Here is a 12,334-nt window from a genome sequence, read left to right as displayed (position 1 = left end):
AAAAAAAAAAAAAAAAAAAAAAAATACATTTCCACATTCAGATATGTCAACCAGCCATAAAGCAGATGACTCAGGGAGCCAGAGAGGCTTCGGAAATGACTGAAGTAGGGAGTGGACAACAGCTGTAAGTGACAGGGCCCTGGGCACGACACCAACTAGTGTCAGGGTTCTGACAACCCGAAGAAAGATTGCAAGCCTAATCGAAAGGTGTCCAATGTGATTAAAAAACAACAAAAGTATGCTGAAGGAATGGTTTGCTAGGAAAAAACAACAACAACAACAAACCTTATCCAATTCAAATAGAACCAACAATGAGGACTTCACTGAGCCCTTTCTGTGTAATTTTCATTCTTCCAAAGTGCTAAGATCATTCCTCTCAGCACCTTTCATTGCAATACTCTATTTTTTAGTATCTCACTCTTGACCATCCTTAAATATCTCAGTTAAGCCATCACTTCTTCAAGGAGAGCTCTCCTGTGCCCACGCCAGGACGCTCTGTGGCAAATCCCCAGAGCACCTTGCATTTTTTCTTCCTAACACTTCACAATGTCCACAATTAACTTGTTTAGTACTTTCCAGGCCATATACCTGAGAGCAGGAACCGTTTCTGTCTTGTTCACAATGATATCTCTAGTGCCTGAGACAGTTCCTGGCACCTACTGATTCATAAATGATAATTTATTGTTTGTATTATTTTACTGTTATATTTTATTAATAATAAATATATACGTATTTATAATATTAATAACTTATTAAATGAATGCATAAATGACTGGTGGTTGGTACCTGACTCCAGCAGAAAATATCATTTCTTAAAATGCAAATCAGGCCTCTGGCCCTTACCACAGAGGGCTTCTCCCCACACTGTCTCACTGATAAATACATTTTCATGGTAAAATCTGGGTAAAGTTTATGAGTAAGACAATAATATTGATAGTTATAATAATATTAACTACATTTCTTTTTTCTTTTTTTGAAACAGGGTGTCACTCTGTTGCCTAGACTGGAATGCATTGGCGTGATCTCAGCTCACTGCAGCCTCAACCTCCTAGGCTCAAGCAATCCTCCCACCTCAGCCTCCCAAGTAGCTGGGACTACAGGCACACACCACCACGCCTGGCTAATTTTGTTCATTTTTTTGTAGATATAGGGGTCTCACTATGTTGCCGAGTCTGGTCCTGAACCCCTGGACTTAAGGGATCCTCCTGCCTCAGCCTCCCACAGTGCTAGGATTACAGGTATGAGCCACTGTGCCCAGCCACTACTTACCATTTAATGAGCAACTCAGTATGTGCAAATTGCTTTACGTCCACCACTGCACGTCATCCACACCATAATTGTGGAAGTGCTGAGGTGTTTTTTCCGTTTTGCAAAAGGAGGAAGCTATAGCTCCAAAAATCAAGCAGCTTCTTTAAAAATCACACAGCTGCAAGTGACAAATCTGGAAGCTGAACCTACAGCTGTCTCTCAACAAATCCCATGTTCTCAACCTCCATAGGGGATCCCCTTCAGGCGAGATGTCCTTCTTCTATGAACAATTTTGGAATCCACTTACCCCTGGCTGTGGTTTTGCTGGCCACCACATGCAATGAACAGAGGGTTCTCAGGTAGGTTGCAGTCACTGGGGAAACAGTCAAATGAGTTAGGCATTTGTCTACCTCACAAGCATGAATTTTACCGAGAATAGGTAGTGCGCTTCAATCAGCTCCCAAAGGCTTAAAGTATTCATTATCTAGCCAAACAGGACCAAGTAAGAGCCCATGTTCTCCCAGAAAGGGTGGATAGGCTGACGGCTGTCACTATCATGGTAATCCAGGCAGCCCCACACTGCCAGTCACCCCAGACTCAGCCTTTCTCTTCCCTCCCCGCTCCACCTGCTGAGCTGTTCCACGCTAACATGAAACGTCTCAGAATTTGAGACTGTGATCAAAACTGGTTCCCAATTATGTCACCTTCTGCCCAATTATACACATTTATGCCTAAATGTGTCAGAATTTCTCCATTTCATTTCTTTAAAAAAATCCGTAATTTCAATAATTAAATAGCTAATGAAGGATCCCCTTTTACAAGTGAAAAAGCTTCTGAGAACGTAAGAGATACACTCTGACATTGGGGGAGGCTTTCCCCCAACACTGAACACAAGCATTGAGGAAGTAGGTATTAACATAAGAAGAGTATTCTGGAATGAAGACTATCTTAAAACGATTTGCACGGAGGTCACTGAGGGAGGCTGGCATAATACAGAAGTAATGTGGAGTGTAGGGATGAGGAAAATTAGCTGCCGAAAAAGGAATTCCAAAAGGAGGTGGGAAAAAGCTGAAGGCAAACTCTTCCTACCAAAACATTTCTCTAGCCAGGTTTGAGCTGAGGAAAAGGTTCTCTCTTTGAACCTTTTCTTCTCCACCACAGGATGCAGAAGGCAGCCTTACGGCGTTAGCACTGTACTTTCAAATAGAGTTTGAGGTGAGTAGAGTTCTGGCTGGGAATGTAACTACCACTATTTCATTGCTTTTTTGGGAAAATATACCGTAAGTTCCAAATAACATAAGTGAGTTTTGGAAGATAACCTGTCATTAGTAAGCTAGGAAATGCCTGTTAATATGAGCATATATGTGTTTTCCTTTCTGTTATGAATTTTTGTGTGTGGTCTCTTTTTGGAGACTTCTCTGAATTTCCCATAAATTTTCATAAATTCTGATGAATCTTTCTTTGTATATGTATGCAAAGAAGCAATCAACTCATGGAATTTTTTACCTTGGTAAATTAGAACAGGGATCAAGAGACAAGAAATATGTTCTCAATTATCTTTTCCTAATGAAAGAATAAGGTCCAGCTATACATCTTTCCTTAGCTATTTGGAGAACCAAATCAAAAATGAACACCAAAAAATGTTTTCCAGTCTGGATTATAAAAAACAAATAAGTGCAGGTCAACCACTCAGCAATGAGTCCTTCCAATATAAGCTTTGCTTCCTTCTAATAATAATAATAATAGTAATCAACACTTAGTAAGTGCTTACTCTATGCTAAACCCTTTACGTGACTGATCTAATTTACTCCTCACAAAAATCCTATGATGAAAATAGTATTGCTGTCCCAATTTTACAGGTGAGGAAATAAGATTTTGGAAGGTTTAGCAACTTGTTCCAGATAACTCAGTAGTGAGTGGCAGATCTCTTAAATTCTGTACAACCACAGCAGTATGCACCTAAAAACCCACATCCACAGGACAGCTTGGGGATTTTAGTTGAGGTTTATTTCACTATTAAAAGTGGCATTCATATGAGATTGCTATCCCTGCCAAATTGTTACTCACTGAGTGTTAAAAACAAGTTTATTATGTACCAAGCTAAGGTCAAATTTGTCATCAAAGGGAATTTTGTTTCAAATCAACACAACATGTAATTATGGTTAACATTGTTTGGTAACTAGCAAATGTTCATAAGGGTAAAGGATCATCACCCAGTATAATATTCTAGACCTACATTCTGTAGGCCATTCCAACTTACAAACAGCCAACTCTGCTATGATCCTGACCTGGAACAGTCTCCCAGGCACAGGTCCTGCCCAGAGAACCCTCTTTCCCACTGCTGGTGGTACAGCCTAAGCTTCCCACTCTGCCCTTTCCCTGATTCAGGGGCTGCCCCGTGCTTCCTAGCGACACCCACATCCCAACCTGGTTCAGGTCAGCAGTAGGGAGAGGCTCCAAGTCCAATAGTATGGTCAGAAATGGGTTCTCTGGGCCAGGCGTAGTGGCTCACGCCTGTAATCTAAGCACTTTGGGAGGCAGAGGTGGGTGGATCACTTAAAGTCAGGAGATGGAGACCAGACTGGCCAACAAACATGGCAAAACTCTGTCTCTACTAAAAATACAAAAATTAGCTGGATGGGGTGGTGCGTGCCTGTAGTCACAACTACTCGGGAGGCTGAGGCAGGAAAATCACTTGAACCTGGGAGGTGGAGGTTGCAGTCAGCCGAGATCATGCACTGCACTCCAGCCTGGGCGACAGAGAGAGACTCTGTATCAAAAAAAAAAAAAAAAAAAAAAAAAATGAAGAAGAAGAAAGAAGAAAAAAAAGAAATGGGTTCTCCAGTTAGGCGTGGTGGCTCATGCCTGTAATCCCAGCACTTTGGGAGTCCGAGGTGGGTGGATCACTTGGATCTCAGGAAGTGGAGACCAGCCTGGGCAACATGGGAAAACCCCGTCTCCACCAAAACTACAATTAGCCTGGTGCGGTGGTGTGAGCCTGTGGTCCCAGGTACTCAAGGATGAGGCATGAGAATCACTTGAGCCCAGGAAGTGGAGGTAGTCGTGAGCTGAGATCATGCCACTGTACTCCAGCCTGGGTGACAGAACAAGACCCCATCTCAAAAATAAAAAACAAAAACACATGTGCTCTTAAAAAAAAAGAAAAGAAAAAGAAATAAATGGGTTATCAGAAGAACCTTGGCTCCCTCTGATCTAGGGGTGGTGTAAGACTCTGTAAGAATCTAATGATCTACTACAGCTAGAAGTGGGGACAATCACAGTGTACCTGACCTATATTTGGGCTGAGTTTATGATTAACACTTGTCCTGAGCATGCTTAGAAGAAGAAAAGGAACTGGAGGTTCAGCAGCTATCCCATCTGGGCTAGATGTCAAATTTCAACAGAATGTTTTACAAATGCATTTATTTTTCATTTTGTGTTGGAGTGTGTGGCGGGGTTATGTGGCTACCGCTCTGTTTGCTTCTTTTTTTTTTTTTTTTTTTTTTTTTTTTTTTTAGTATGTTTTTGTTTAGTATCCTTTGACACCCTCAAACCCTGCGAGTGTAGTCAGGGTGGAGAGGTGTGTCATCACATCACTGCTGCTCGCTACAGCAAGAACACAGCCACTCTGGGACCTGCAGGTACAGTGGCTCACACCTGTAATCCCAGCACTTTGGGAGGCCATGGCAGGTGGATCACTTGAGGCCAGGAGTTAGAGACCAGCCTGGCCAATATGGTGAAACCCTATCTGTACTAAAAATACAAAAAACTTAGCCAGGGATGGTGGTGCACACCTGCAGTCCCAGCTGATTAGGAGGCTGAGGCACGAGACTCCCTTGAATCTGGGAGACAGAGGCTGCAGTGAGCCAAGATCGTGCCACTGTACTCCAACCTGAGCAACAGAGCACGAATGTCTCAAAATAAAAAGAAAGAAACAAATGGAGCACACCTATGGAGACTGATTCCTGCCTGGCTGAGCCATTTCTCACAGGCCCCAAATTTTGCAATAACTGTCTCTCTATTTCAAAAACACAAGAGGCATCAACCAAGCCAACTGGATGGGAACCAGCCGGGTTTATAAGATTACTGAGTTTCCATTCTTTACCTCTTTGAATAGGTTAAGAAAGCACTTCATGAGATTCTTTTGTTTTGTTTTTATGTGATCAGTTGAAAAACCTGAGAGTTATGTTGGGGGATGGGGTAAAAAGGCAGGGACTGATTAGTAATAGAAATGGAATATGAATTCACCTGGTCCCATTCTCCAACATGAAGCTTGTTAGATGGTAAATATTAGTGGACCAAAACGCCATATCATCCAGTCCTCCAAGAAAATACTCTTGGAATTGTTCCACCAAAAACGGGGACTTTGTAGAGTAAGTGGGATATAACTATGGCAGAGAGAAAGAAAAAATAAAATACATATGGTACTATTCCTGGTATCTTTATAATCCTTTAAGATTGGGAAGAATGAAGACTTTACCTTGGAAACAGCTAGCATCTCACCATACCTGCAACATAAACAATAATTTTGGCTGTGAGTTGCAGTTTCTAACAGAGAAATGAAGCAAATAATGAAGAAAAAGTTCCATCCGTCCTTATCCACTGTCCTGCAACTGCCTTTGAATAAGCAGAATCCATAAATCCGAAATCCAGTCTCAGGAAACAAAAACATAAAAACTGTGCTAAGGAAGTCACAACAAAATCAGCTGCAAATTGTCCTCTGAGTTACACTTACATTTCTAAGAACTGGATATGTGAACAATCAACAATTACATTTTCAGTGATGACTTCTCGACCATAGAGTTTCTCATAAATTCCCAGTAGATCTTTGACTGGCACATACCTGAAAAATGCAGAATAATATATGAGTTGTTTTGATTCTGAAGCTGAAAATAGTAACAGCAGCAGCAGCAGCTACCAGTTATTCCATGATTATCTTGTGCCAGGCACCATGTAAAAGTCTTTACATGCACTAGTTATTTAATCCTAGCAATGACATCAGGTGGTTAGTACTATCACATTCCCATTTTACATAAGAAGAAATGATTAAGGCACAGAAAAGCTAAATAATTGGCCCAATGATGCAGAGCAAACAACTGGTAACTTAATCAAACATTTATGTAGGTATACTCAGATTGGAAACTATAACATACAAAAGGAGTGGTTAATTTTGTGAATTCAGAGTTCTTTCTAGAAGTAATTTAAAGTAGTTTCATTGTTTCAAGTTGAATTGAAAAGAAAAATTATTTTAAAAACACTATTATAAAAATGCCTCCTCACCCTGACATCTTAATTTCAGAGTACACAAAGTATACAAAAAAGCATAACAAAGTATAAAAGTATTGTGAAAGGAAAATAAATCTCAGAACCCCAACATCACTAAACTAAAGGGAAAAGTCAAGCTGGGAACTGCATAGGGCAAACCTGCCTCCCAATCTATTCCTGCGTGTATGGTTTTTTGTTGGTTTTTTTTTGGAGATGGAGTTTCACTCTTGTTGCCGAGGCTGGAGTGCAATGGTGCAATCTCCATTCACCACAACCTCCGCCTCCCGGGTTCAAGCAATTCCCCTGCCTCAGCCTCCCGAGTAGCTGGGATTACAGGCATGTGCCACCATGCCCAGCTAATTTTATATTTTTAATAGACATGGGGTTTCTCCATGTTGGTCAGGCTGGTCTCGAACTCCCAACCTCAGGTGATCCACCCGCCTCAGCCTCCCAAAGTGCTGGGATTACAGGCGTGAGCCACCGCACCAGGCCCTCCCGATCTATTTCTAAGTGAGATTAAAAAGCTACATACCTCCCTCACAATTTGCCTACAAGGAATTAAAAGCTTAAAAAACTACATACCTCCCTCATAATTTGCCTACAAGGAAATTCCTGTGGGCAAAGGACAGACAGAACTCAAAAATCATCCCTCTGCTCACCTGAGACAAACGTATATCTGATTGCTTCCTTGGCCTAATTGTTTCACTAAACCAGACTACAGCATAAGTAACACTATTCCTGTAAATTGTATATTCAGTGAAAGGCTAATTGGAAACCCGGAAGAATGCCTTGTATCTACTATGACCTGGAAGCCTCCTCCCCCGCTTTGAGTTGTCCCGTCTTTCTGGACTGAACCAAAGGATATTTTAGCTATTTAATTTTTTTTTTTTTTTGAGATGGAGTCTCACTCTGTCACCCAGGCTGGAGTGCAGTGGTGCAATCTCAGTTCACTGCAACCACCACCCTTTAAGTTCAAGCAATTCTCCCGCCTCAGTCTCCCAAGTAGCTGAGACTACAGGCATGCACCACCGTGCCTGGCCAAAACAATTAGCCTGTAAGTGGACTGAACCCGCAACCCTGGTGTCATTAGCACCACACTCTAATCAACTGAGCTAACTGGCCAACAGCCTTTTCACATATATTGATTGATGTCCCATGTCTCCCTAAAATGTATAGATAACCAAGATGTGCTCCAACTGCCTTGGGCACATGTTGTCATCAGCATCTCCTGAGGCTGTGTCATGGGTGTGTCCTTAATCTTGGCAAAACAAACCCCCTAAATTGATTGAGACTTCTTGGTTTACAGTATAAAGCAATGAAGAGAATTCTAAATCAGGCTTTTGGTTCACAAATATTAGTTATTTCAGTTGGAAAGAGCAGCATTTAAAAATCAGATTTATACTGAATCATCTTTTAATTTAAAAATTCTCAGAATAAGCAAGATAAAAATTACAACCTCCCAGCCCTCAGGGAGGCAGAGGCGGGAGGATAGCTTGAGCCCAGGAGTTCGAGACCTGCCTGGGTAATACAGCAAGACCCCGTTCTCCACAAAAAGGAAAAAAAAAAAAAAAAGACAAAAAAAAATCACAACCAACAAAATCTCATTTTAGTAGGTTTTTTTTAGTAGGTTAAAGAAAGACACAATTGAGAGACTCATTTTTTATTTTATAAGAGTACTGGAATGGCATTCCCAATAAAAATAGCTTAAAAGGTCAGACAAAATAACAAAAAATATTTTTTTAAATGAATCACCAAGCTAGCAGGACAGCAGAAATTTTTCAAAGACTAAAAACAACTAGAAACAAAAAAACCCTGGGAGGTAAGCAAATGGGACAACCAGCTTTTGCCCTGAGAACATGTGCCACACCCTACACTTTAGGTTTGGAACCTGGATGGTTTTGTTTGTTTGTTTGTCTGAGACGGAGTTGGAGTCTCACCCTGTCATCCAGACTGGAGCGCAGTGGCACGATCTCGGCGGCTCTTAACTTGAGCCTACTTATTCTAGCACCATGGAATATCACCAAACATGACCAGTATAACTCCAGTCATATCTGATAAAGGAGACTGTAATGCAGCAACTATTACTAGAGATAAAGAGGGTTATTGCCTCACAATAAAAAGCTCAGTTCACAAGATATCCTTTGGAAACTGAATGTACCTAACAATATATCTTCAAAATCTATATAGCAAAGCAAACTTCGACAGAACCAGAAGAAATTGAAAAATCCACCCTCGTGGGGGAGATTTTTAAAACTAATTTCTCTCTTAATAATCAGTCGATCAACCTGATAAAAAGTAAAGAAATAGTGATGCTATCTTACTTATACCTTACAAATCTTTTTATTTAAGTGGTAATTTGTTGTTGTTGTTGTTGAGAGGGAGTTTTGCTGTCTCACAGGCTAGAGTGCAATGGCATGATCTCAACTCACTGCAACCTCCGCCTCCCAGGTTCAAGTGATTCTCCTGCCTCAGCCTCCCGAGTTGCTGGGATTACAGGTGCATGCAATCATACCAGGCTAATTTTTGTATTTTTAGTAGAGATAGGGTTTCACCATGTTGGCCAGGCTGGTCTTGAACTCCTGACCTCAGGTGATTCACCTGCCTCGCCCTCCCAGAATGCTGGGATTACAGGCATGAGCAGCCGCACCTGGCCTCCATATTTCAAAATTGTTAATTTTCCAATTCATTTCTAGATTCAATGAATACTTAATCAAAATTCCAGCAAAGTTTTTCTTGGAACATGATAACTTGAGCCTAAATCTTATTTGAAAGAACAAAGGCAAAGAATAGGCAGGGCACTTTTGAAGAAAAAGGACTAGTTAAAAGATCTGCCCTACCAGAGGCCAAGACTTCTTATAAAGCTACAGCAACTAAAATAATCAGTATTGTTCAGGAACCAAGAACACAACAGAAAGCCCAGACACTGACCCATACATACACATAACATTTTAATTTACAACCCAAAGCGGGTGCAGTGGCTAACACCTGTAATCCCAGCACTTGGGAGGCCAAGGTAGTCGGATCGCTTGAGCCCAGGAGTTCAAGAGCAGCCTGGGCAACATGGCAAGACCCCATCTCTTACAAAACATTAAAAAATTAGCCAGGTGGAGGCTGACGTGGGAGGATCACTTAAGCCTGCAAGTTGGAGGCTGCAGTGACCCAAGATTACACACCACCACACTCCAGCTTGAGCGACAGAGCTAGACTGCTCAAAACACACACACACACACACACACACACACACACACACACACACAAAAGACAGAAATAAAATCAAAACAGAGAAGGTACTGTAGATCAGTAAGGAAAAGGTAGACTATTGATAAATCATTCTGGGACAATCCATTATCTCCAGAGGAAAAAATAAAAGTAGATTTACATTTCAGAACATACAAAAAATTAACTCCAGTTAAATCAAATACATACAGCTAAGAAATACAACTATAAAAGCTTTAGAAGTCTATGTAAAAGAACAACCATTTGCCCTCAAGGTAGAAAGGTTTTCTTTCTATGTATTTATGTATTTATTTATTTATTTATTTTTGAGACAGAATCTCACTCTGTTGCCCAGGCTGGAGTGCAGTGGTGCAATCTCGGCTCACTGCAAGCTCTGCCTCCTGGATTCACACCATTCTCCTGCCTCAGCCTCCCGAGTAGCTGGGACTACAGGTGCCCGTCACCGCGCCCGGCTAATTTTTTTGTATTTTTAGTAGTGACCGGGTTTCACTGTGTTAGCCAGGATGGTCTCAAGCTCCTGACCTCGTGATCTGCCTGCCTTGGCCCCCCAAAGTGTCTTTTCTTTTTTTAAGAGACAGGGTCTCACTCTGTTGCCCAGACTGGAGTGCAGTGGTGCAGTCATAGCTCACTGAAGCCTCAAACTCCTGTGCTCAGGTGATCCTCCCACTTCAGCCTCCTGAGTAGCTGGGACTACAGGTACTGTGCCACTACACCCAGCTAAGAATGGATTTCTTAAATAAGACATCAGAAGTACGGATTACAAAGGAAAAACTGGTATATTCAACCACATGAATATTAACAAATTCTGTTTGTCACGATACACCATAAAGTAAGTGAAAAGATACACCACAAACTGTGAAAGACATTTGTAACAATTAAATAACAAACTGACAAGAGAGTAGAAGCCAGAATATATAATACTTACAAATAAATAAAAAGGATAAGCAATCCAACAGAAAAAGAGACTGAAAACTGGAAAAAGTTTTCACTTAAAATTAAACACAATGATTCCTAAAATCGAAGAAAAGTTTGACCTCATTAGTAATCTGGGAAATTCAAATTGCAGCCTTAATGAGATACCATTACATACAAACAGGCTGGAAAATTTTAACAGCTGGACAATACTAAGTACTGGAGAATGCAGAAGCAGCAGAACGATTACACAAAGCTGATGGGAGCATAAGGTGAGATGATGATTTTGAAAAAGGAAAGTTAAACTATGACTCAGCAACTCCATTCAAAATTGGGTGGAATTCAATTTTTCAAAGAATCAACTTAGACTATGCTAACATGAAGTTTTGCTTTTCAAAATTTACCAGTGTGGAAGACTTCTAATTATATTGTAAGTTATATTTTCTAAGAAAAAGAGTCAGTTCTAAATGCCATTTAGATATCACATATTTAAATGTACATTGCTCTTACCAGCGTCGTGCAAGGTAATTAAAATTAAATTCAAACTGGCTCAACACATCTCCTCCTAGGGTATGAAAAAAATATTGACATTTGGTGGATTAGTGACAAACATAGCATGCATCTTTCAACATGAGGTCTGACAAGTCAGATTATTAGTTTTTCACATTATTACATGTTTTTGTTCATTGTTTTAGGTAAAGGCATGCTTTTTTTTTTTAAGAAAAATTATCTTTTAAAAATCTTAGTGAAACATATACATTAAGAAAGAATTAGCCATATATCCAAAGGTGATTTTTGTTTTACTTTAAGGAAATATCTACCATAAGGGTTTCCTTTAATAAACACCATTCACCACCTAGTTTAAATATTTAAAAGTAATTTACTACTAGAGACAAAAGGTGGAATTTAATAAAGCTAAAGTATTAGGAGAGTGGGAGACACTAGCTAATGAATTTTAACCCAATGTATAAGTAAAGTTTTTCTAAAGTTAAGACATGTCAACAACAAAATGTAGAGTTTTTTAACAAAAAAACATATAGACACAAGTTTTTAGAAATACATCTCTATGTTAAATGAGGTACATCTCTACTATATATGAACTGCAACATTAAATAGAAAATACATGCAACAGGCAAAATATTAAAGACACACATATTTAAAGCACAGTGGTGATGTCATTATAAGTGAACTATACCACAGGAGAAAATTAAGCAAATGTAAATAAACGGTACCAAAATCACCAGCCGAATGAGCCTCAGAATAGGAGCCGTGAAAATCAATCTGAGAAAGAAAGAGAACCATCTGGTGTGTATTACAAATTGTAGCCCCAACTCTTACTCCCACAGTCAGGCAAGTGGTGGGAGATGACAGCTAACTCAATGAACTGCTGAGGATACATTACAGATAGACTCAATTTTCACACTAACATTTTATTAGTTAAAAAAAAAAAAAAAAAAGGCAGGGTGTGGTGGCTCACGCCTGTAATCCCAGAACTTTGGAAGGTTGAGGCAGGCAGGGCACCTGAGGTCAGGAGTTTGAGACCAGCCTGGCCAACATGGTGAAACCCCTTCTGTACTAAAAATACAAAAACTTGGCCGGGCATTGTGGTGGGTTCTGGTAATTCCAGTTACTTGGGAGGCTAAGGCAGGAGAATCACTTGCACCCGGGAGGC

The 12,334-nt window shown here is 40.4% G+C and overlaps 1 protein-coding gene across 1 annotated transcript in view; it reads right to left on the bottom strand.

Annotated features, from left to right (window-relative positions):
• Positions 1 to 12,334, bottom strand: part of GPLD1 (glycosylphosphatidylinositol specific phospholipase D1) — a 62,834-nt gene that overhangs the window by 34,324 nt on the left and 16,176 nt on the right. Inside the window, exons 6-11 of the mRNA XM_023209753.3 lie at positions 11,895 to 11,943; positions 11,173 to 11,227; positions 5,984 to 6,091; positions 5,729 to 5,756; positions 5,497 to 5,636; positions 1,556 to 1,621 (exon numbers count right to left, since the gene is read on the bottom strand). Of these exons, the coding sequence (XP_023065521.1) occupies positions 1,556 to 1,621; positions 5,497 to 5,636; positions 5,729 to 5,756; positions 5,984 to 6,091; positions 11,173 to 11,227; positions 11,895 to 11,943 (446 nt within the window). The remainder of the gene's footprint in view (positions 1 to 1,555; positions 1,622 to 5,496; positions 5,637 to 5,728; positions 5,757 to 5,983; positions 6,092 to 11,172; positions 11,228 to 11,894; positions 11,944 to 12,334) is intronic.

Source organism: Piliocolobus tephrosceles, chromosome 5 (assembly GCF_002776525.5).
Source record: "Piliocolobus tephrosceles isolate RC106 chromosome 5, ASM277652v3, whole genome shotgun sequence".
NCBI lineage: Eukaryota > Metazoa > Chordata > Mammalia > Primates > Cercopithecidae > Piliocolobus > Piliocolobus tephrosceles.
Note: the sequence above shows the minus strand (reverse complement) of the source record. Positions and strands in the feature narration are given on the sequence as shown.